The 23,392-nt window shown below is 38.2% G+C and overlaps 1 protein-coding gene across 25 annotated transcripts in view; it reads left to right on the top strand.

Moving 5' to 3' along the window:
* The window catches only part of DMD (dystrophin), a 2,035,724-nt gene that overhangs the window by 1,437,007 nt on the left and 575,325 nt on the right, over positions 1-23,392 (top strand). For all 25 annotated transcript variants that reach the window (XM_039486264.1, XM_039486496.1, XM_039486317.1 and 22 more), the window contains 2 exons: positions 14,043-14,144; positions 22,451-22,559. In XM_039486264.1, the coding sequence (XP_039342198.1) occupies positions 14,043-14,144; positions 22,451-22,559 (211 nt within the window). The remainder of the gene's footprint in view (positions 1-14,042; positions 14,145-22,450; positions 22,560-23,392) is intronic.

The raw sequence follows: 23,392 nt of genomic DNA, 5'->3' as shown, positions 1-23,392 counted from the left end.
GCCTCTGAATATGAGTCTGATAAACTGGAATCTTGCTCACAATCTAGTAACCAGAAAATGCAAAGTGACTCTTGTCCGGAAAAAGAGAGAGTGAATCAATCTTTCTAACTTTTTTTTAAGTCTTGTGGTTCAGTTAGGTACAGTTAGTTTCAATATAGATTAGCTCCTTCCGTGTAATATTGTTAGCAATAGTATTTCTAACAGAACGAGCACTCAGGTCAGAAAATGTAATGAGACAGTTTACTGCAAGCTACCAACTGGCATTGCACAAAAGTAAACAGCAAATCAGTGTGTCACTTCCCCACTCTTCTCAATCAAACTATTACTAAAATACTTAAACTATTTTGAGGGAATTGGGAGGTGGAAGTAATTGAAAAGATATCAAAGCTACTAGAGAATGCCAGTTGGATTATAGGATTCAATACCGACCATGAGTTTCAATACATTACTTGTTGTAAAAAAAGGCTTTCTCCTTCTATTCTCTAGAATATTACAGTTTCTTTGAGAGTATTTGTCACAGCTTTTTTTTTTAAAAAAAAATACTATTTTAACCAGACATGCCAAACCCGTGGAAAAAAATGCAGAAATTGGGCTTGTTTTTGGCTTAATTGGCTTGTGAGTTGTTTGTTTGGCTTGTTGCTTTTATTTATTTATTTTTTTTGATTGGCTCCTGGCAAGCAGGAGAAAGGGGCAAGCAGGCGCAAAGGTGTGGGAGGAGAGTCAGGGGTGCACAGCGAGCGCACCTCAGTCCCAGACTGCACACTGGGAGGATCTAGTCACATAGAGTGTTGGGGTTCTTAGGGCTTGGCTTGTTTTGGCCTTGTTTTGAAATGGGATTAGCTTGATTTTTGGCTTATTGTGAATGTCGGGGTGCTTATTTACCGTGTGAAAGTTGGCAACTGTGATTTTAACCTATTTTCAGGGTTTCTCCAGAGAGTTAGTAGAATCCATTTCAGACTCAAACCTTTTATGCTTTTCCTTACAAGTCTATCTAAATTAACTGAATTGCAGGCAGAAAGCTAATGGTTCACCTCAGTGGCCTCCTGTTAAAGGTCAGATGATTTGAAATGAATTAGAGCACATCATCTCTCTTGGCACACAAAGATATTGGTTAGGAAAGATAATACATTCCCAATCTATACTATCTTTACTTCATAGATCCACTGGGAAGAGACCCTGGTAATTTGAGTGCAATGGAGCCTTCCTGCCTTGGGAGTGTCAGGAATCAGGGCTTGCAGCAGAGCTAGTCTCCAGGAGCCTCATCAGAACACCTGGGCCTTCAGCAGGCTGCCTGACTGGATGGAGGGGCCAGCAGGCTGACTCTTAAGCCAGCAGCAGCAGCTCCTCATGGCTGCTCAGTGCTCATGCTTGCCACTGTGACTGCTCCTGCATTACCATGTTCCTGCAGCTTCTCCTTGCACCCAGCCTTGACTCTGTCCTAACCCTGCCTGAATGCCTCCTTGCCAGCTTCAGTTCTGGACCTCTGGCTTGACCAAGGCTCTGGCTTCTGAGTACGACTCTGGATCTGACCCTAGTCCTTGGTTCCTGATGCCTGCTCTGACTACTAGGCTAAATGGCCCTCATCCCTTTTGTCTAACAGGGAGCATGGATAGCCAGGGGCTTTATATGTTTTGGAGCCTCCAGGCAAATGGCTTTAGCCTCCCATGAACCTATGGAAAACTCAGTTGGAATTGAGCCCTGCCTGCCCCTTGTAAGGGTTGGGGATGGCGTTGCTGCTTGCTTGAGCCCTGTCTGCCCCCTGTGCAGAGCTGAGGCTGGCATCGCTGCTCACTCGAGCGCTGCCTGCCCCCAACCAAGCACTACCTCCTCCCCCCGTGAGGCTGTCATTGCTGCTAGCTCCCCTGCATGTCCGTCCACACCCCATGTTTTTGGCAAAAGTGGGCATTTGCCACATTTGCTCTTGCCAGTTGATCACCAGTGCAGATTTTTAACTGCAACCTTAACACTGCACTAATGCCATTTGTTTTCACATTTAACACCATATCTCAACTGCTACTTGTTCTCTGAAATGTTCTCTCCTGTGAGATCTGTTGGCTTGGCTTTCAAATGTGCTGAGCATCTGCAGCTCTCATTTGTGGGTGCTCAGCACTAGTGAAAATATGGCCACATAGTTCTCTCTAAATCTCTAATTCTTTTAAAAAACAAAAAACAAAAACAAAAAAAACACCTCCTTTGGGTTTTTTTTCCTAGATAAGCTTTGAATGACAGTAGAAAAGCTGTCAACCTTTGTCAGTCACTGCACTATATATTTGACAACATGCAGTCAAAGACTGAGAATAGTATAACAGTGGTGTAGCAAACCTAATTGTAGATAAATAAAAGAACGCTCACCCAGCATGAGAGAATGAGGAAAAAGCCGACTGAACAGTGTTTTGTTTTTCCATCTATCCCCCTTCATCTGTCGGTGCTTGTTTGACAACATAGGCCAGAGAAGTCAGGCTTTAACTCAGTATAGATTCCATTTCATGTTGTTACCACCTGTTTTAGTAAGCAGTTTGTATTATGTAAGGAAGATTGCATAGGTCATATGCTTAAAAAGAATCTAAGGAATACGTTTCTTTTTAATGTGTGGTACCTCAAAGTTTTCACTTTTTACTTGTGGAAGGAAAGTAGCAATGCAATATTGCAATGTACCTAGTGGCGGTGATGAATGTGCCTGTCGGTGTCAAAATAGTTGAATGTTTCCTCTTATTAAACTAAATGGCATTTAGGATCTGATTCTGGCAAAAGGTTCAAATTTGAAAGCTATTCTGATGACAAAAGATCATTTGATTGTTTGCTCATGACATGTTTTCAGTGTTGTAACATCATCACATATGCAACTTCATTATTAAGTATTTAAGGAAACATCAATATAATCAGATCATAGAATTAAACGTAGATATTCTGTTCAAGTTTGCTTGTGCATCCTTTCTGTCACCATCTGACTCTCTTTAGAGATACATATTTTTATACGTATCATTCTCCGAAAAACATTGGATCAATATGACAGGATTTGACCTTTAGAACTCTAACTTGATGAGGTCCAAGCTGTGTTTCTCCCTTTGGGGTACCTGGGCAGTAGATGTCATTTGAGGTGCTTGACCTAGTGGCTACCTGTACCTATAGCAGCCAGGTATAAATTGAAGTGGGCTGCTGGCAGGGCATACTCAGCGAGGGATCCTTGGCTTTGGAACTGCCTTTCTTTGTCCACCAGAGATTAGGTTTTGCAGTCTTCAGGGTGTGCTGCAAGACCCATTCGTGTTCCTAGGCCTTTCTCAGAGGAGAGAGAGGCTATTTGGGGGAAGACTACTTGGCTGACATGAAGGGAATGGGTTTTTCTAGGAAATCGTTGGAAGTTTGAAATGTCAAGAATAACATCTTGTTCTCGTAATGATAAGTGGTGTGATAAGGCTGGGTTTATTTTTGTTGTGTTTATCTGGGGAAGTACAGTCGTTAGGGGGTATGTCTCTCTTTGGCTTCTCAGTTTTATTAATAATGGATTATTGAATGACATTTAGAGCACTGGATTAATGCTTTATAAATATAAGTAAATAAGTAGGGGTGAATTACAAATGACACAGGGCAATCTGATAGTATGCAACTACCCTGGGTGAAATCCTGGCCCCATTGACTTCAGTGGAGCTAGGATTTCACCCCACATACCTTATTATTTTTAAACTTTCTCCCACTCTTGGGTCTGTGCTCTCTTCCATGCTGCACTCTGTTCTTGTAATATCCTTCTATTCTTGCATAAGCAAGTTCACCCTCTTCTCTCTCATATCTGTCTTCAAAACACAATTTTGTGAAGGCTATTTATGTCATTCTTCCTCCTGATGATATTGATGTTATTTAATAAATAATACATTACCTGCTCTGCTAAGTAATGTATTCTGCCTTCATCACTTGGTGGCTCAATGTGTGTTAGGTATTTTCTGTTATAACCCTTCAATGTGCAGATCCTTCAAAGGAATCCACGTGGGGCCTGTATGGAGTCCCCTTGGGGTTACAAGCTTCAGCTCTAATTGGTAATGTGTTTGCAGCAGGAAATGTGCCTCCTTTCTGTTTTATATAGAGAACACTAAATAATAGCCAGCTCATAACTAAGTAAAAATGAGAATGTATTAACATGCTTATTGAATGTTTAGTGATAGTGTAGGGAATTCTCACACCTGCTACAGAGTTTCATATTTAATTTCCAAGTACAGACAGTATTGCATTAAGACTTCAAGAAGCAGGATGGAGTAGAGGACTCTTGCAAGGTAAACTTGTCTTGCATAGGAGAGCTTACATATACGATGTCAAAATGTGCAATAAAAATATGGTTATCCAGGCTATGAGAACTTTTTCTGAACCATTTAAGTATTTACTGTGATTACTCTTGAAAGCTGGATGCTGTTTAGTGACAAGCCTTCCCCATCTTGGTTAACTTTTTTGATAATTAGCTTTCTTTTTACTTCACATACTGAGAAGGCTTAAAATAAAGAAGACTCTCTAGGAAGTGAAACTCATGATATTTTCAGTAGCAAATTGCCCTAATCTCTGATGACAGATTTGGCCTTGGTAGCAAATATGTAGCTGATTTCATCCACATGGACTCTCCAATTATTTTAGACACATAGTGAGAAATCAGTTCTGAACTCAAAAGGAAGCATGCAGAATGTATGCTCCCTATACAGAATGAAGCTGTAGAGGGCTAGAGTAATGGATATCTAGGATTTCATTGCCATTTCTCACTCCTTGGGCATTGAGGGCCCCTCAGCACTCATAAGTAGCATTCTCAATCAATAACGAAAATAAAGGTTGAGTTCTTCTTTCCTTTGGCTTCTTATGATGATCTGGAGAGTCTCACACGCAGGCTCTTCTCATCAGGAAAGGTGGTGGCTGAACTGTAAGAGAGTTGAAAGAAATGATGACTGTTCATAGAACCACCATTTTTGTTGGTGTCAGGAACATCTTTAGAGTTATTTAATGTACGTTTTCATTAACAATATTTTATAAGGAAACATTGTCACTTTTTTATAGAGTTATACATAGATTTTATACATAAGTGTTATTTATTTTATTCTCTATAGCTTTAAACTTCTATTTGCAAGCCTGAAATTAAATATTCCCTTGCCTTTAATTTTCACCTTATTTCCATTTGACATTTGAGAGTTCTCGCCCATCAGCATTGAGTTTCTCCACCAGACGTGCTGCAGCAGCACTGTACATGTAGACATATAAGTTCTGGAGCTGGGGGTGCTGCCACACCCACTGGCTTGAAGTGGTTTCCATTATATACAGGGTTTACAGTTTGGATCAATGGCTTTCAGCACCCCCACTATACAAATTGTTCCAGCGCCCCTGTGTAGACATGCCCTTAGTGTGTGTGTCTCATGTCTTCCATTCTTTTCTTCCCTTCCCTTCCACATAATCCAGCATGCTTTATATTTCATTTACTTCTACTTTACTGTACAAGCATTGTGATGACATAATGGGAATTTATTTGAAATTTTCCAGAGCTCAATCAAAGTATATCACTGCTGGTTTTGTTTATTTTAATTCTTCTTTGTGGTAGTTTTTAAAAATCAGAATAAAAAATCTTCCTAGTAACAACAATGTGAGGGAAAAAAAGATGTAAAATACAAAGAACATTCCTTTTCATCTTACATAAATTTGAAGATGTTATAAGTGAAAATTTGGGTCTAAGTTAGCCCACGTTAGTGTCCCTTTAACTTACCAATCACGTAAAAACTAAAAGAACACATAAAAGAATACGCAGCTCTTAACATTATTATTGATTCTCTTGGCAACATCTGCCAATTCTTAAAGTAATATATACACAAATTATGGGGGACAAGTTGCAGAAATATATCTTCATAATGCTCTCTCAAGTGATTTATTGTAGACACGTGTTATTCAAGAAACGCTTTTCTGAAAATAGTATATCAAGAAAAATCAACAAAACAGTGTAGTGTCAGTAATATAGTTTTAAAATTTTTCTTTTACCTACTTTCAAAATTCATCATTCTCCAGGCAATAAATGTCTAAAGGTAATTAATTCCATTAATAAGTTTGGGAGGAGGAGCAAGCTTCGTACATGAATGTGAACATTAAAAGGACATCAAACATCAAAAGAAAAGGGACAACAAACCCGGAGTCAGGCAGTGTTATATAAATAAATACATGCTTTTAAATTCAGCTGAATAAAACAACAGGATTTTGTCACTTTTGTCCAGGGAGAGAGTGGGAACTGGCCATTTTCTGTGATTTATTCCACTCCTTTTCTTAGCCAAAGCATTATTTTGAGATTAGTGGGACATCCATTTAAGTAAAGATATTCTTAAAAAAGAAGACGCTTCTATGGGGTTCTGTGGATTCTTTGATGTATTTGGTAGTCATTATTGAATAGCTTATCCCAATCTGCCTTATGTCCTGAAATATCAGACCTTTTCCTCAGATTTAACTAAATCCTAGCATTGCACCCTTGTGAGACACAATAGCAAAAGAAGCCTGATTTGTAAAATGAATAAGCTCATTTAGCCTCAGGGGTATTTCCAACAGAATGAAGTAGAAATTATTTATACTGGTCCATCATTTTGGTATTTGAAGTAGAAATTTCTCAAAATCCTTGAAGTATTTATATTTAGTTCAAATGCCACATAGATGTTAAATATACAGAGAGAGAGAGAGAGAGAGAAATTTTACATATATGCTTGTGCTAAGTTCAACTACTCCTCTGAGGTGGTGGTGGGATCATTCCACACGTTTACTAGTGCTTTAATCAATTAAAAACTGCTATTTTTTTTATTCAATATGTATAACAGAACAATCTGGCAGATATGCTGAGCATTGCATCATGCTAATTATGGCTATGTTTTAAATTGTCTGCTTCCATTCAAGAATGATCTCCTTCTGCCTGATCTAAGGGAAACACAACGTTAGCATAAACAAATATTTGCTACCAAAAGAGCTTAGCTTCATAATGTTTCATTAGGAATAAGTAATGTAGTTCAAGTTATCACGAAGAGATCTATTGAACATGCAGTCTCATATGCTGAGAAAGGCCTGCGTTTGTCCATAGTAGCCTGGTCTTTAGGATATGTCTACACTGCAGTTAAAAACCCACAGCTGGCCCCTGCCAGCTGACTCAGCCTTGTGGGGCATGGGCTGTGAGGCTGTTTAGTTGTAGTGTAGATGTCTGCATAGGCGCCGACTTCCCCCCGCCCAGGGGTGCTCGACCCCCCTTACCCCGGCCCCGCCTCTTCCCGCCCCTGCACTGCCTTCACTCCACCCCATTCCACCCCTTCCCCAAAGTCACCACCCCATCCTACCTTTTCCCACGCCCGCCCCCTTCCTGCAGGGTGGGAGGGTCCCAGACCTTGGGTTGCAGCCTGAGCCGGAATGTCTACACCTCAATTAAAAAGCCTGTTAGCCCAAGCCCAAGTCTGCTAGCACAGGCCAGCTGCGGGTGTCTAACTGCAGTGTAGACATGTCTGCATGTAGACACGTCCTGAACTCCAGATTGCACTAGACTCTGCTGAAACCTGATCCTCTTTCTACAGTTCCAATCATCACACTACATTTGAGATTCTTCCATCCAGTAGTTCATAAATTAATATTACTAGATTCATCATTTTTACTATAGTAGCCCCATTTTGCTATGTGCTGGACAGAAACTTAATAAAAGCTGGGTTCTTCTATGAAAAACTTACAATCCAAGGCAATTTGGGATTACAAAAGATAGTCAATACAAAGTTAAACTTGTGATAACCAGTGAGCTACAGTTTTAAGCCACCTCTGTAACAATATATTTCCTAGCTATGGATGTTTGACAGACCACAATACTATTTCATGTCTAATTAAATAAAGCCTCCTGTCTTCACATCAAAATATACTTTGTGGTCCGAGTCAGAAAATCTTGTCAAAGTCTTTTAGAAAATGAAGCCCTCTAATTTACTCCATAGTCCCAAATTTGATAGGTTTGTTTATCAAATGTCAGTGTGTCAAGCACAGTAAAGTAGTGAAAATTTCTAATTAAGATCTTCTAGCTGCTGTTTCCCCTTGAAGAGAGCCTCTCTCTCTCTCTCTCTTTTTTTTATTTTAAATGAGTCTCAGCTGCCATCCCATTAAAAGGAAACTACATTTTTTCCTTGAAAGAATGACTGACTGGAACCTACTGTACTAGCTTTCAAAATTTTATTTCTTATTTTAAAGTTATAACTCGTTTTTCATTTTAACTTTGCACCTCACTTTTAAAACACAGCTTTAACCATGGTTGGCCTCTCTAAGTGTATGTGTACCTAATTTCCACACTGACTTCTCTACACTGGTAATTTCATCCAAAATGTAATCCACTTTTGTTAGCATTGGTTGAGTTTCATTGCTCTAGTATAAACAAGACTCTGTTAGCTCTGGAACTTTTACCACCATGTTCATTCAGTCAGCAAGTTGAACTGACATGGTGCTAGAAATGCTAGAAGTTAACAGAGTCTTTTCTACGCTTGGGCTGCCATAGACTCATAGACATTAAGGTCAGAAAGGACTCTCATGATAATCTAGTCTGACCTCCTGCACATTGCAGGCCACAGAACCTCACCCGCCCATTCCTGAAATAGACCTCTAACCTCTGGCTGAGTTACTGAAGTCCTCAAATTATGCTTTAAAGAGAAGTTACAGAGAATTCACCATTTACACTAGTTTAAACCTGTACGTGACCCATGCCCCATGCTGCAGAGGAAGGTGAAAACCCCCCAGAGTCTCTGCCAATCTGACCTGGTGGAAAATTCCTTCCCAACCCCAAATATGTTATACCAATATAATAAAAACCAGCAGGATCTTATTAAGAAGGATAAGGCAAAGATGCCACATTTATTGTAAATATAATAGTAAAGCAAAACACAAAAGCAAACAACGTTGTTTTACTACTTATTTCTATGATTACACACACACACACACACACACACACACACACACACACACACACACACACACTCATTCATTCAGGTTCTGTATAGGTGTTATAGTTACCAACCTAGACGTTGGTCATGCCAAGTTCCTGGCCAGGTATCTTGGTCATGAGGATGGAGCCGAGTCTGTGTCAGATGCATCTGATGCTCCTGGAGGCTGGCAGCAGAACCATAGACTCAAAGTCCTTAGTCTTTAGAGTCCAGTTTTATAGGAATTTATTCCTATGTCAGTCCATGAGAGTTGCTTCATTCTGCTGTTGCTAAATCAATCAGTAGGTGGCTGGCTCCATGTTATCAGATGTTTGTTTTTAATGCCTTTGACTCTGAGGTGTGGTGTGGTGGATTCCAGTTTGCCCTCCGGGGGTCATCTGGTTGATCCCACTTGACACCTTCTTCAGCCAACACTGAATTCTTCAGGCTGGTAACTCCCTAACCATTCATTCATTATTTAAACTAGGCACTCATTCACATACATTCTCTATCTTAATCACATCTATTTCACTGTCTCTTTACCTTTTGGGGTGTTACCAATTTATGTGAGACTCCCTGTCTTTTAACAATCAAAGATAAAGTGAGATGAAAATTTACAGAGGGTGGGGGCCTCTATTTATATACTATAACAGCTACTGTTTTGGCTTACTTAGAGTTAATTAATGTTTAACAAGTTTTATACAAAGTATTTCTTTGAGCAAGCTTCACACAGACACAGCTGGTGGCTTGCAGGTTAGAGGCTAAATGTTGGGAATCACATTTACTTCTAATATAAACCTTCAGTTATAAAGTATTATTTAACAATAATTTCTAACAATAAATTATTTTTCATATAAACCATGTCTAATATAAACCTTCTTTAATATCCCTACAAATATGGAAATAGACCTTGAGCATGTGGAAAAGACCCACCTGCCAGACACCTGGGAAAGAATTCTCTGTAGTAACTCAGAGCCCTCCCCATCTTGTGTCCCATTTCCAGCAGTTGGGGATTTTTGCTACTGGCAGCTACTGATGGGCCACATGCCATTGTAGGCAGTCCCATCATACATCCCCTCTGGAAACTTATCAAGATCAGTCTTGAAGCCAGTTAGGTTTTATGACCCCATTTGCTCCACTTGGAAGGCTGTTGCTGAATCAGTTTTAACAGTGATATTTTTTTGGATAAAGTTCTATGGAATAGACATAGTCTATGTTTGTTCTGTTGTTTTTTTACATGTTTGAGAGAGAGCAGGATTTCTAGTCACCAGACCTATTTTAACCTGACCTATGTTTGATAGACTTAATAGGCAAATCCTACAACTAGACCAACAACACAGTTATGGGTCCCTTTAACAGGCAGTTCACAAGATTCCCTAATGTGAAATTCCAGTGGAATCACCTACATTTTAGATGGTGACATGTTTTGTGTTGAATGAACTGGAAAACGCTGCACCTGTCCCAAAGCATGTCTGTCAATAAACACAAAGTGGATGTGGTGGAACTTTCAGGACTACATACAGTATATGTACTTGCAACAGTACTATCAAAGTTATGGCATTCCCATCCTCTAAATGCCCAGCTTTGCCCTTGGAGGGCAGCCTGGATAATTCCCATTAACTTCAATGGTAGCATGGAGTATACATCCAAGGGCAAAGTTTGGCCCTATTTCTGATCTTAGTTTAAGTTATGGTTTTAAATTATATACCCACAAGATGGTAACTGCTATCTTCATTTTGTTGTGAATTGACTAGTGGAGCCTAGGTCAGAGTTGCTACTTTTTCTTCTCCTTGGGGGACTGAATGATAAAATAGAATCCTGGATGCACATTTAAGACTATCTACTTACATTAATTTAATGCCACCTGTCAGACATACCTGAACTCTAGTGCTACTCGGTACCGTGCTGGAACGCTTGTTCATTGACAGACAGAAGCCATCGAAGGTTTATTTCTTTCAAGCAAGGAATAATTCAAGGAAAACTTTTCTTGAAAATATTTCATGAACATCAAAAATGTTTTTAAAAAATGTTTTCATCTGGCATTTGTAACCACTTAATTCATATGACATTTTTGGCTTATGATGTTTGTACTATGTAGCAGATCACAAAATAAACTGGAGGGTCAGCACAAATGTAAGACTGTGTGCAACTTTTGAATATCAGCCCAAAGAAGCACAAAGCATTGAGGATAACATTAAGGGATTTTTTCTTTGACATTGTGGACAAGAAAAGAATTGATACAGAAAACAACACTGGAATTATGCATCATGCTGCATTTAATACACATTTGAACAATGGAACTTAGCTTTATCTCAAGATAATTGACTTTGAGATGTTAGACTTAAAAATATACACTGAAAAATACTTCCAAAAGACTGTTAAAACAAAAGAAATTGGTAATTTAAATTCTAAGTATGTTACATTTTGATTACCCGGCTATGGAAAATTGTAACAGTTCCCTATTGGGGAACTATATATTTCCTATATATTCTTTCAATTGTTTATGTAATGCAAAATATATGTTACTCACCAACATGTGACAATCACAAATATTTTCTTTAAAAATTATATATGTGGTGTGTGAATATGTGGCTACAACTTGTAATCTTTTTATGCTAAGGCCTATTGGAGCCTTTTTTGCTGCAGAATTTGGAGTGCCATTTTCTACCATTTATAAAATCTTCATTAAGTCACTTTTAAATTCTATCTGTACCTCCACTTTAAAAATGAATATATAAAAGATTAGACTATGTTGTGACAAAAAAGAAAAGAAATCTAACTCTGATAGAGAACTTGAACTAAAGGTGAAGGAAACAAGTAAGCGAAGGAACAGTGGCAGAAGGCAAAAGTAAATCTGCAGTGATTATAGTGCTCAGGAGTAAGACTCCTTATTGAATCACAGAAATGTAAGACTGGAAGGGACATCAGTAGGTCATCTAATCCAGTTCCCTGCACCCATGGCAGGACTAAGTATTATTTAGACCATCCCTGACAGGTGTTTGTCTAACCTGCTCTTAAAAATCTCCATTGATGGAGATTCCACAACCTCCCTAGGCAATTTATTCCAGTGCTTAACCACCCTGACAGTTAAGAATTTTTTCCTAAGGTGCCCTTGCTGCAATTTAAGCCCATTGCTTCTTGTCCTATCCTCAGAGGTTAGGGAGAACAATTTTTCTCCCACCAACATCTTGTAAAACCTTTTATATACTTGACGACTGTTATGTCACCTGTTTTTTTTCTCCAGACTAAACAAACCCATTTTTTTCAATCTTCCCTCATAACTCATGTTTTCTAGTCCTTTAATCATTTTTGTTGCTCTCCTGTGGACTTTCTCCAATTTGTCCACATCTTTACTGAAATGTGATGGCCAGAGCTAGACACAATACTCCAGTTGAGTCCTAATCAGCATGAGTAGAACAAAAGAATTACTTCTTGTGTCCTGCTTACAACACTCTTCCTAATGCATCCCAAAATGATGTTCACTTTTTTGCAACAGTGTTACACTGTTGATTTATATTTAGCTTGTGATCCCCAGATCCCTTTCCGCAGTACTCCTTCCTAGGCAGTCATTTCCTATTTTGTATGTTTGCAATTGATTGTTCCTTCCTGAGTACTTTGCATTGGTCCTTACTGAATTTCATCTTATTTGCTTCAGACCATTCCTCATCTGGAATGGAGATGGAATCAGAGTAACTTGAATCAGTGAAATGCAAACATATTTAAAATGTCCCTGCGAGAAATTTGATAGCTTTTAACAGTCTTTATTTTGGGCTGATAAACAACATAAGGAAATATAAGTAAGAGAAGGCAATGGACTTTTGGACATCCATCAAGGGTAACTTTACTGTACTGTTCAGAATGTTTTGCATGTAGATTTTCAGGCAAGAATTGTGGACAACTTTTCTATTGATAGTTGAAAACTGAGAAGTGAAATGGTCCTTTGTTGTGATTGAGAATGACATTGATTTGAACAAGAGAAATGCAGAGCTCAAGGGGGAAAAAGTAGCATTTTTCAAATTTTCATCAATGAAATGATGTGCTTCAGCCCTTAGACTGAAGCTATTGGGATACAATTTTGTGTCCTGTCAAACTAATGGTAATTCAGATTGCAGGTAGAAAATAAAGATTGAAAGTTGGTGCACAGCTAGTAAGATTGTGTGAAGGAAATAGCTCATCTGAAAAGCTGCTAGGTTCAGATGAAACTACAAAATGGAGAAAAAACGAAAAACTCATTCAGATTCTTCAGATAATATTTCAGTGTTGTGTTACATTCATTATTCTTTACAAATAGTAATAATAATATTAATAATAATAAATGCATCCCTTAGAACAGGATGCATGGTATGAGCCTTCTTTCCCCTTTTTTGTGCAGATGCTTTTTTCCCCCCTAAATTAGCTACATGCAGTGTTCCCCCTGTTGCATGATTTTGAAATCGGCTGTTATACACTACCAGCCTGGGGTGTAAGTGTCTCTGGGTTGGATGTGTTCAACACTTGAATGGGAAGTTTCAAGGAGATTTAAAAAAAATGCAAGAAAAGGTTTTGCTAATTCAGTCAGCGTCATTCTTCCTTCTCAATAATACATGTCTTAGCGTGGCTTTAGTAGTTACTGTACTGCTAGTGTGTAGTTTGTAACATTGGTTTGGTCTCATCAAGTTGAAAGTTTCATTATAAAGTATTATTAGTGTTGCCTTAGTTACCCAACAGCATTCAACTTGGTCACATGAATAAGACGTCCACTACCACATGGGCAAGATAATCTCTACTGTACTAACTTCTAATATCAGTTTCTTTTTTTAAAATATAAAATAAGGCAACAAGACTGAGTTGTTCAAATTAGATTTCAAATGCCTGTTCTTTCTAGTGTGAATTTGTGCTGGTTTCTGTAATTCCATCTTATTGAGCCCTTAATGGATGAAGGGACATATCACTATTTATTTTACTACTTTTATTCTATCCTATTCCTTTTTTATTTTTCAGTGACCCTCTTTGTCCCAACACCATCCATAAACAGAAACTAATCTATTGGGGGTGTGTACAGCCTCCTATGGAGCTTTAAGACTCTGTGGTTTTATTCTTGAAAGTAAAGCTAATTTCACACTATTTCCCGCCCCCCCACAGGAAACTGAAGCAGCAGTCCAAGCTAAACAGCCGGATGTGGAAGGGGTTTTGTCTAAAGGGCATCATTTATATAAGGAAAAACCAGCCACTCATCCAGTAAAGGTAATGAAGCAACTTTTAGTAATATCCATTACCACATAATAGGTTCTGTTTCCCCTGTTGTACGCTTGTCCTTGATGTTGTCTATTTAACATCAGTGAAAGAACTTGGAAAATAATATTGGCTCTGTTATGCAACAGCACAGGCAGAAATAATGTTATGCTTACAGCCAGAATTATCTATGCACTGTGATACTAAGTATTCCTTTCTGCACTGGTGTTCACCCACCTAGTCAAAAAAGTAGTTCACCTTAAAAACATAACACTACAGTGTGTGCTTACCTCACCATTAACATAAGACCCATTCTATTCCAAATGAGGCTTACAGGCCTCCTGTGGAAAAAGTTATTTTATTTTTTGTAGAGGGAAGTAAGAGGCAGGCCAGAGAGGGTCCCGTCCTCTAGATATTTCCTACAGTAAGGGGAGGAGGATGAGGCCAACTCAAACAACTCCTCTTCTACTGGCCTCTGGCAAAGCCCAGGCAAAATTGCCTTTGAAATATAATGTGTTTTGTTCTTGTTTGGAGGAGAGGGTATTTTGTTAGGAAAGGCTGACTGCTGTCTTGTGGGAGCTCATTCTCAAATTGCTTTTCCCAGTATGGGTATCAGATTAAAGATTATATCAATAGGGTACTGAGGCAATAGGATAATTGCCTCTACCTACTGGATAAAGCAGGCCACCAGCATCCTCCCCATTACAGTCCAGCTATTTTTGGATTGGAAGATAGATGGGGGATGGAAGCCACCACTCAAACATCACTGTCAAACATAGCCATAAAGCACAATCTTGTGACACAAACTATTCCATGTCTGTTGTATTACTTATATTTTTGTATCTGACAACAGATTATCAGTGGACACTATGATTAAATGTTCTTAAGAGCATCTAACAGTGGCTTATTGATCAGTCCAAATTTCTACTGCAATTGACTCTTGCGATAGCAAGACTCATTCTCGTATTTAAAGCTTCTTCAAAACAGCACAGGTCAATAATGTTATTATACCAAAACTGTTTGTCCTTGCAAACAAAGTTATTGTGACTTATATTCTCTGTAAGGTCACGTCCTTTTTTGTTCTGCAGCTTGTGCTTAGTTTCTGTGAAATGTATTTGCAGTTTATTTTTCTACCATTTATAAAATCTTCGTTAAGTCACTTTTAAATTCTATCTTTACCTCCACTTTATAAATGAATATATTTTTATTTAATAATATTTTTGTTCCTTTTATTTTCTTTTTCTCCAAAGAAACCTTTGAGAACTGCTTTCTTTGTTGGTATTCCAGATTTTATTAAAACTATCAATATTCTTTAATAGTTAAATTGGAAACCTTTAGAAAATACCCAAAAAGGTGAATTCAAGGTGATTTTAAGCTAGTACCCTGATGAAAGTGCACAGCCACAAAGCTTTAGACTGTGTTGTTCAGTTTTCTTGGCTTCAGAGGGGAGCTATTATTATTGGGAATAGGCACATGTCACCTGTGCACGGAGTGGATGATGGAACAAAGGTCTCGCTGTGATCATTGCATTTACACATTTAGTCTGACTGCAGTTATAATCTTAGAAGACCTTATGCCATATCTTAATAAGTAAGGTGTGAGCACCAATAACAATAGACTACAAATGTGTGCTGCTGTAGATTTTAGTCTGTGTTAGTTTGTGAAACAAATATTTGGTATGTCCAAGAAGCATGCTTAGTCTATCCATTTTATTTAGAGATGTCCAAACTGATTCCAATAGTAAAATTCCTAGAGATATTTTTTAATGGAATAAAATTACTGTATTAGATGTGGTGAATGCCAGGTGCATATTCAAAACAATATTGTCTCTTAAGCAGTAATTTTGAGGATGACATTATACAATGTGCCTGTGCAGAATACTTGCAAGTTAATAACTATTTGTGGAGTGTAGGGAATTTCACTTCTGATCCACCTCTAATTGCATTTCACTTTTTTCATTACACTGCCATTCAGTTAATTGACCAACCTGTGAAGTTTATTTCTGTCTCAGTGACTATCTGGTATACAGTGAGTAATAGAAATGTGAACATACAATGTCAGAATGTGAAATTGCTTTTTTGATGTAGTTTTCCTAGGCTTTCACCCGTTTATATTGAGAGCCTCTTTGTGGTGGTTCTTACTGAGTAAATTCCAGTACCAATCACCATTTGTAAGTCCCAAGAAAGTCTTTATAGCTAATGCAACAATTCCTTTCTCTGCAGCAAAGGTGCAGTTGAAATTATAACAACTTTATATCTCTTGCATTAGATTAAATCCTCCTCCCCCAAATAGCTATGTTAAAAGAACATTATTAAGGTTACAAAATAAGGCACTGAAAAGTTAGAAAATGTGATAATTTAGGTTGCATGTGCGGCCTTAATTTGTCCATCCCCCCCCCCCCCCCAGTGCGTATGCATTATGAGACAGTCTTTAATTGAATGACAAGTACTACTTTTTCCAAAGAGCCCCCTACTTCATTTTGGGATGTCAAAAAACATACCCTGTACCTTTTTCAAGTCTCTGCTCCAAAGATTGGGAAGCACTAGAGCACTTCACATTCTGACATTGTATGTTCACATTTTTTAACATGAGCAAAACAACATACTTCCAATTTATTGGAGGTAAATGAACCATTTTGGCTGAAATTTTCCCAAACAGTTCAGCCTGAGGAAGACACCTGATGTGGAGACTCTCAGCTCAAGTGTTTAATATTTGGCAAAGTTATAAGCAACTGAAAAGAGCGTCTTCTAATGTCAGGCAACTTTAATAACAGACGGTACTGCCAAGCACATCTGTAATAAGTTAGGACTAAAGCTACTTTTTGAAATATAAATATTTTTGTTAAATATCAATGCACTTAAAGTGTAAACAGGATTCATATTAACATGTGGCATTCTGGTTTGGACAGGCATGGCAGAGGGTACTCCACCTCTAGGTTTGATGCGATTCACATGCGTTTCTCCCCTCATCTAAGTTAAATGAGTCTGAAATTTTACAGGATTTTTTTTAGCTGAAAAATAATTTGATCAAGATATCTGCATTACATTTCTCTCTCATCTAAGCTACAATGGAAGTGGAGAATTGTATGGCATGAATTGCCCAAGAATAGGAAGCATAATCTCTCTTATATCCTGTTAGAAATGCCTATAAAAGGTTTTCCCTATGGTGAAGTGAAACTAACACAATACAGTAGCTAAATACTGAAAAGTTAAGTGACCTTTCCCATCATTTTGTTTTGTCAATTTCAAAAGCTGCAACCCAGTTGCTTCACACCTACTTCAAGCTTTGTATATCTAAAAGGGCTTTCTTTCCCAATTTATTATTTTTGACACAATAATAAAAAAGATAAATCCCTACATTGGTTTCTACATTTGGCTGGAAGTTTATTTCCCACCCCACCCCCACCCACTGACACAAAATAATTGCTGAAGACAAGAGGGCTATTACAATCTGCCAGCCATCATTTCATCAGATAAGAGTTGCAAAATGACAGCATCATTAGTCATTTTCAGTTAGTCAGTCACAGCCAGGGATGTTTTATTCTTCCAGTTGTTTTTTATTTTTTTAACTACCTAAATTAAACCTCACTTAAACCTACTTGCCTTTCCAAACAAACACTGTTACCAGAATCAGTGTTTGTATATTACCAAGGAATCTTCATCAATTCTTTAATGTCTAACTGCCTTCAAAATGACACTCTAGTGAATGTAGAATTGATCATTTAGATAGGCTATCTTTTCCATTTAAAAATTCTTGTCTCAGTCCCAGATGAGCTGTTCTTTGGTAAGATGGACAATGGAAATCTATTGCCACAGTGCTTGTCTCTTTTCTTTTGCATGAATTCATGATAATAGGGCATTATATATAAACTGCAGTGCTTGTAAGGATCATGCTTTAGGTGTCCTCAAAGAAGGATTGAATTTTGATTTAGTAAGTGTGACCATCTGCTGGGGTTCCCAGGATTGTGAGTTCCTGTGCTACCCCTCTCAGCCTCAGTAATTGAGAGTTTTGTTGCTGCCAAGCTGTTTCAGCTCCCTAACATACCAGCTTGTTTTCTCTTCCAGCAAACTCTTCCAGAGTCTGCCATTCCCCACCTTGCCTAGCAAGTAACAGTCCGTGAACCCTAACTCCGGAGTACCTCAGATACCTCTCTGTTATATATATACCTCTCTCTGCAATATCTAGCCTTCTCACTGAAACTCGCAGAAGTTAAGTTTGCTGCTCCCTTAAAAAGACAATACCCATCAGCTTAGTACCTTAACTGGGGTTAACAAGCACTCTATTTTAATCAAAGCAGTGAATTGGTTTATAGTTAAAGTAAAACAAGTTTATTAAACAAGAAGAAATAGGTTTAAGTGATACCAAATATAAGGAATAATGATAGAAAGGGTTAGAAGCAAACAAAAGTAAAAATATGCTTCGAAGACTAAAACCTGATCTAACAAACTAGAGTTTCTTGTTCAAAGAAGTGTTTCTCCACAAATCTCTTTTCCAGCATGACTAACCAGACTTTCTGGTGAGGACCCTTCACAAAATTCAAAGTGCTCAGCTTCTTTGTCTCTTTAGGTGAAAGATGCCAAAACTAACCCCCCCCCCCCCCACAGACACACACTAGTAGCCTCCCAATGTTCATTGACCTTGAATTAAGATGTAGGAAGGCTTCCAGGGGGGTGCAGTCTCCATTCCCCATGGAGACTGCTAAGTGATCATCTTTCTCCACTTGTTCCCCTGATGGCTTTGTTTACCTTCCCTATAAATGTGCTTCATTGTCTCTGCCTAATGCCCAGGCTGGTCAGAGAAGCAAATTCACATTCATTTGTCTAGGTCAGACTGCATGTAGGCCCTGTCTGCCAAACATATTTAAAGAACATAATTCTAGCACATATTTATAATTTTGTACACACCCTGTACATTCACCCCACAATGACTTTCAGGACCAGTGTATTACCACTTTGTATCCGATACCTTCCATGACATCTTTTAGATACAGATTATGACAACAGTGTGTTAGGGAAGTAGTGAGTATGTCAGGCCTGGCAAGAATAGCTGACACAGAGCAGCAGTGAATCACCAATGGCCTCTTTGTCATATTTGCCTCTAGTAACATATTTGTTTACCAGTATTTAATTAAGCATTTGTTTCAACAGCTGCCACGTGTAACACCCAAAAGGTAGTCGGGAAACTTACTTTTTTCTATGTTTAGAAAGCACTGCCTTAGACCTATGGTATTATATAAATGTTGCTTGATGATGATGATAAGGTACACAACTTATTTCTTAGCTGTCACTAAAAATTGGAGCGATAGTTTGGTGCCATCTCCATCTGTTTTATATATATATATATATATTTATTTATTTGAGGAAAGTGTGAAAAGTGATGTTAGCCCAGTGACTCTAGAAGCTTCCTTAATTTTGAGGGCTAGGGTGGGAAAACAGTTTGCATGGTAACCTGGAGAGAGTGAGTTCACTTTAGGCAGACTGGTCTTGTTGTTGGTTTGTAGCATTGATTTATGAAGGCCCTTGAATATATGGTAATGGGCATGGTAGAGAATAGGATAGAAAATGTGATCCCTTAAAAAAAAAAAGTATTATGCTACGTTAGTAGTGCAAAGCACTCATTGTTATGATGTGGTTTGTATAGTTTTGGAGCCATTTTTATAAAATAATGTAGCTCAGAGGGGTTGAGGTTTTTTGAATGTGGTAATAACAACTATACATAATGGCCCCAATCTGGTGATTGACAGCACACAGACACAGCACTCTGCTTGCATACCATCAGTTGCCCTGGAATCAGGTACTTACATAGTACTCTACACTGCAAAGCACTTTACATACAGTAACCCCCCCCCACCTACCCAGCACCCTGATCTAATGTAAGTGTTTAATGCACTAACATTACAGGTAGGAAAATTCAGACACCAACACATGAGAGAAAAGTTACCAAGCTAAGGCCAGACAGAGTCAGCGTCAGAGCCATGATTAGAACTATGTCTCCTTTCTCTCAGTATTGTGCTCAGGGCCATTGTATATTATGCAGTACCTCTCTCTTAATATTTCTATCTTGTTACAAATATTCAAGTGCTTCCACAGAGATTCATTTGAACATTGCATAACTTAAACTGAAGTGTGCCTAAGTTCAAAGTAAATATAACATTTCTTGCTAACCTGAGTTGTCACCAAAACTGTAGGGCTATTATAGCATTTTTCATTCACTTTCACAAATTTAATCCTTTTAAATGTGTGAACTTTTTACAATAATCATGCTAATTTACTGAAGATGCAGAAGTAGATTAAAATGTAATTCTGTTTGAAGAATTTAGAGATAAATACTCCCTTCCATGTTCTACTGTGTCTTAAACATTACGTTTCTCAGGGGCCATGACAAGCGCTTTCTGCATTGTATCATAGTCAGGAACAAATCTGTGGCCCCTGTCAACGTGAATGAGTGAGTAAAGCAACTACAACAGTGAGATTTTTATTTGGCGGGACCAACACTACACATAAGAAAAATATAACTCACCAAATTATTAAAAAAGACTAGGTTTTAGTTGTGTAATCTTTTAAACTTTTGTTTAAGACCTCTCTCCTATTATTTAATGAATAATTATTAGAGTAGCTGTCTTTTCCTCAGCTTCAATTCTGGGATAAATGTCTAGGGTTAAAACATATTGAATGGACTGGAGCTATTGGCCATGTGGAAAAAGTGTAAGTGTGTGTATAAATCCACTCACACAGAAACATAGCACATATATGATGGTGATACCCATGTGATAAAATAACAGTATTGTGGTAGACTGCATTTATCATGCATCTTTGATCGTGTTATCTGCTGGGACTTAACTTTCAATATTCCAAACTTTGAGCAGTTTAAACAACTACAATTTAATAATAATCAGTCAGCAACAAAGATGTTATCTATTCCTAAATGTGGAATTTCCTGTCCCCATAACTACAACAATAAAAACAGCAACACTGGCCCAGGTGCAGAACAGGCAATAGTCCGGCCTCTATGGGTAATATGTTTATGGGCCAGTGTCATGCAACCCTACCAAGCTAGATTTCGCCTCTTCAATTGAGCAAACTCACTTGTTTCTAGCTCTGGGAAGTATTGAGAAATCAGATTCTGAAGTTGGATAATTTTCAAGTATAGGAAAATTTTTGAAGTCATTTTTAGAAACATTGGGGTTTTTTTAAGGTATTCTGTTTTTTTTCTTTCTCCTGTTGAGTCCTGTATAGTTTGACTCAAGGTAGCTAAATCATTTTGCTTAGTACAAACCATTCGTTATTCAGGGCTAGATAGTGACTTGGACTATGTGTCTATGCAGGGAAGTAAGAGGAAATAAGAATGGTCCCAGCACCTATGCATGGTCTACCTGAAGCTTGGGGCTGGGCATTCGGAAGGAGTGGATGCGGTATACTCATTTACTGCTCCTTGCAACATGTAGGCAGGGAATGAGCAGATAAGGGGTAGAATCTTGGGTCCATCTTTCCTACTTTCTGGTCAGTACAGCTGAGCCAAAATGTAAATGTTTTCATTTGCTTTTGGTACAGGCCAACAACAACTTACTATGTTTTTCTCCCCAATCCTTCCATCAGAATGATCCTCCCCTCTCCAGAGCAAGAAGGAAGCAGAGTAGGAATTGTTACTAGAGCACTGTCTGAGTTAAAATGCCTCCCTGCACTATTCCAGGAGTGATGAAGTTTATGCCCTCTTGCTTAGTTTTGGACTTAGTCACAACATTGTGCACACAGAACATAATATTATGCTACTCTAAAACACTCATAAGACCCTTTAGTATATGTGTAATGTTCAGAACAAGTCATGGTGTCATATAGTATGAAGGTCTTATTGGCTTTTGTTTGGGATGACCTAAACAACTCGCTTGTGGCTTCATTAGCAAAATGATGACCATCCCAAATTCCTGCTCATAAAACTTGATAAAACACACAAGTACCTATTACATACATGTAACAAACATGAAATTGGTCTGTCCTCTTCAAGAAGGTTAAGGAGCTATTTTTCCTTTCTCACCCTTGTCTGGGTATGATAAGTTATTGTCCCTCCTGTTAATACAAAATAGTTCCTGTTTCTGAATTTGTGGTGTTGGGCAGCTCCACAATATGAAGAAAACTGTATACATGCAATGATAGAGAGACTATACCTGAACATGAAAAATAAGCAAACATGCAGTAGGAAAAGACCTCTCACTCTTTTAAAGTAACAGTGCTGCAGACATCTCGTGTTCCTTCATGTAGCAAATGCTACCTCTTTTAACAAAGATTTACCGAATGAATAATATGCATACTTTCCTGTTCTAGAGAAAATTAGAAGACTTGAGAGCTGACTGGACGACAGTAAACCATTTAATTCAAGCGCTAAAGGGAAAGCCAGCTTCAGGAGCACCGGGACTTACCCCTTCTGGTTTCCGTAAGTGCTTCAGTATTGATACATTTTAAATGGGTTTACACATGTAAATAAAAAAAGTAGAACTGTGTTGTGAAAATTCAGGCTGAGCTTTTTAAAGCTGACCCCAAGGGATTTGGACACTAGCCATGTGGTAGAAAACAAGAGACATGCTGGTTTTGAGTTTGGTTCATTTTTCACAGTTTTGTTTTTATATTGTATGATGTGTCCCAGCTGCTAAGTTAGCAAAGCCTGGCTTACTGTTGACTTTTTAAAATATTACTCTTCACAAGCATTCTAGGAATTAGAGTGACGTTGGAAATTTCCATTTCATTGTCCTGGAAATGCTTTTAATGCTTTCAGTGTCATAAGCTGGTAAAGAGGAACATGCAGTGATGGGAGGGATTCATGGTGCAGTCAGAAGAAGGAAGATCTGAATTGTTATCTACATGTTTTGTTTTTGTTTTTTTTTTTATTTTCTAAGTATTCTCTTTACACTAGCCTTTTTTTGTGGCTAATGTGTATCAAAAGCAGATAGTAGAGAAGCCCATGACCTCTAGCAGTAGCTGTGATTTTCTAGCATACTAAAGCAGAAAAGCCTGATGTGCAGGAAAGTAAACAACTCCATCTTCTAAAGAGAACAAAAAACATGTGACTTGATTTTTCAGGATTGAACCTAGTAAGATTAAGAGACAGTCCTGGCTCCACCAGAACATGGTCATTGGTACATCAGTTAAAACAATGCAGACATCTCTTTCATGACACTTAGAAACTTACTAATTTAGAATTGTCACCTAGTTCAGTCAGGGCTCTGGTGACAAACTTTCCAATTTCATTATAAGAAGTAAACACCACTA

This window comes from Mauremys reevesii, linkage group 1 (genome assembly GCF_016161935.1).
Source record: "Mauremys reevesii isolate NIE-2019 linkage group 1, ASM1616193v1, whole genome shotgun sequence".
NCBI classification, from domain to species: domain Eukaryota; kingdom Metazoa; phylum Chordata; order Testudines; family Geoemydidae; genus Mauremys; species Mauremys reevesii.
The sequence above is the reverse complement of the archived record's forward strand: the minus strand, read 5'-3'. Positions and strand labels throughout refer to the sequence as shown.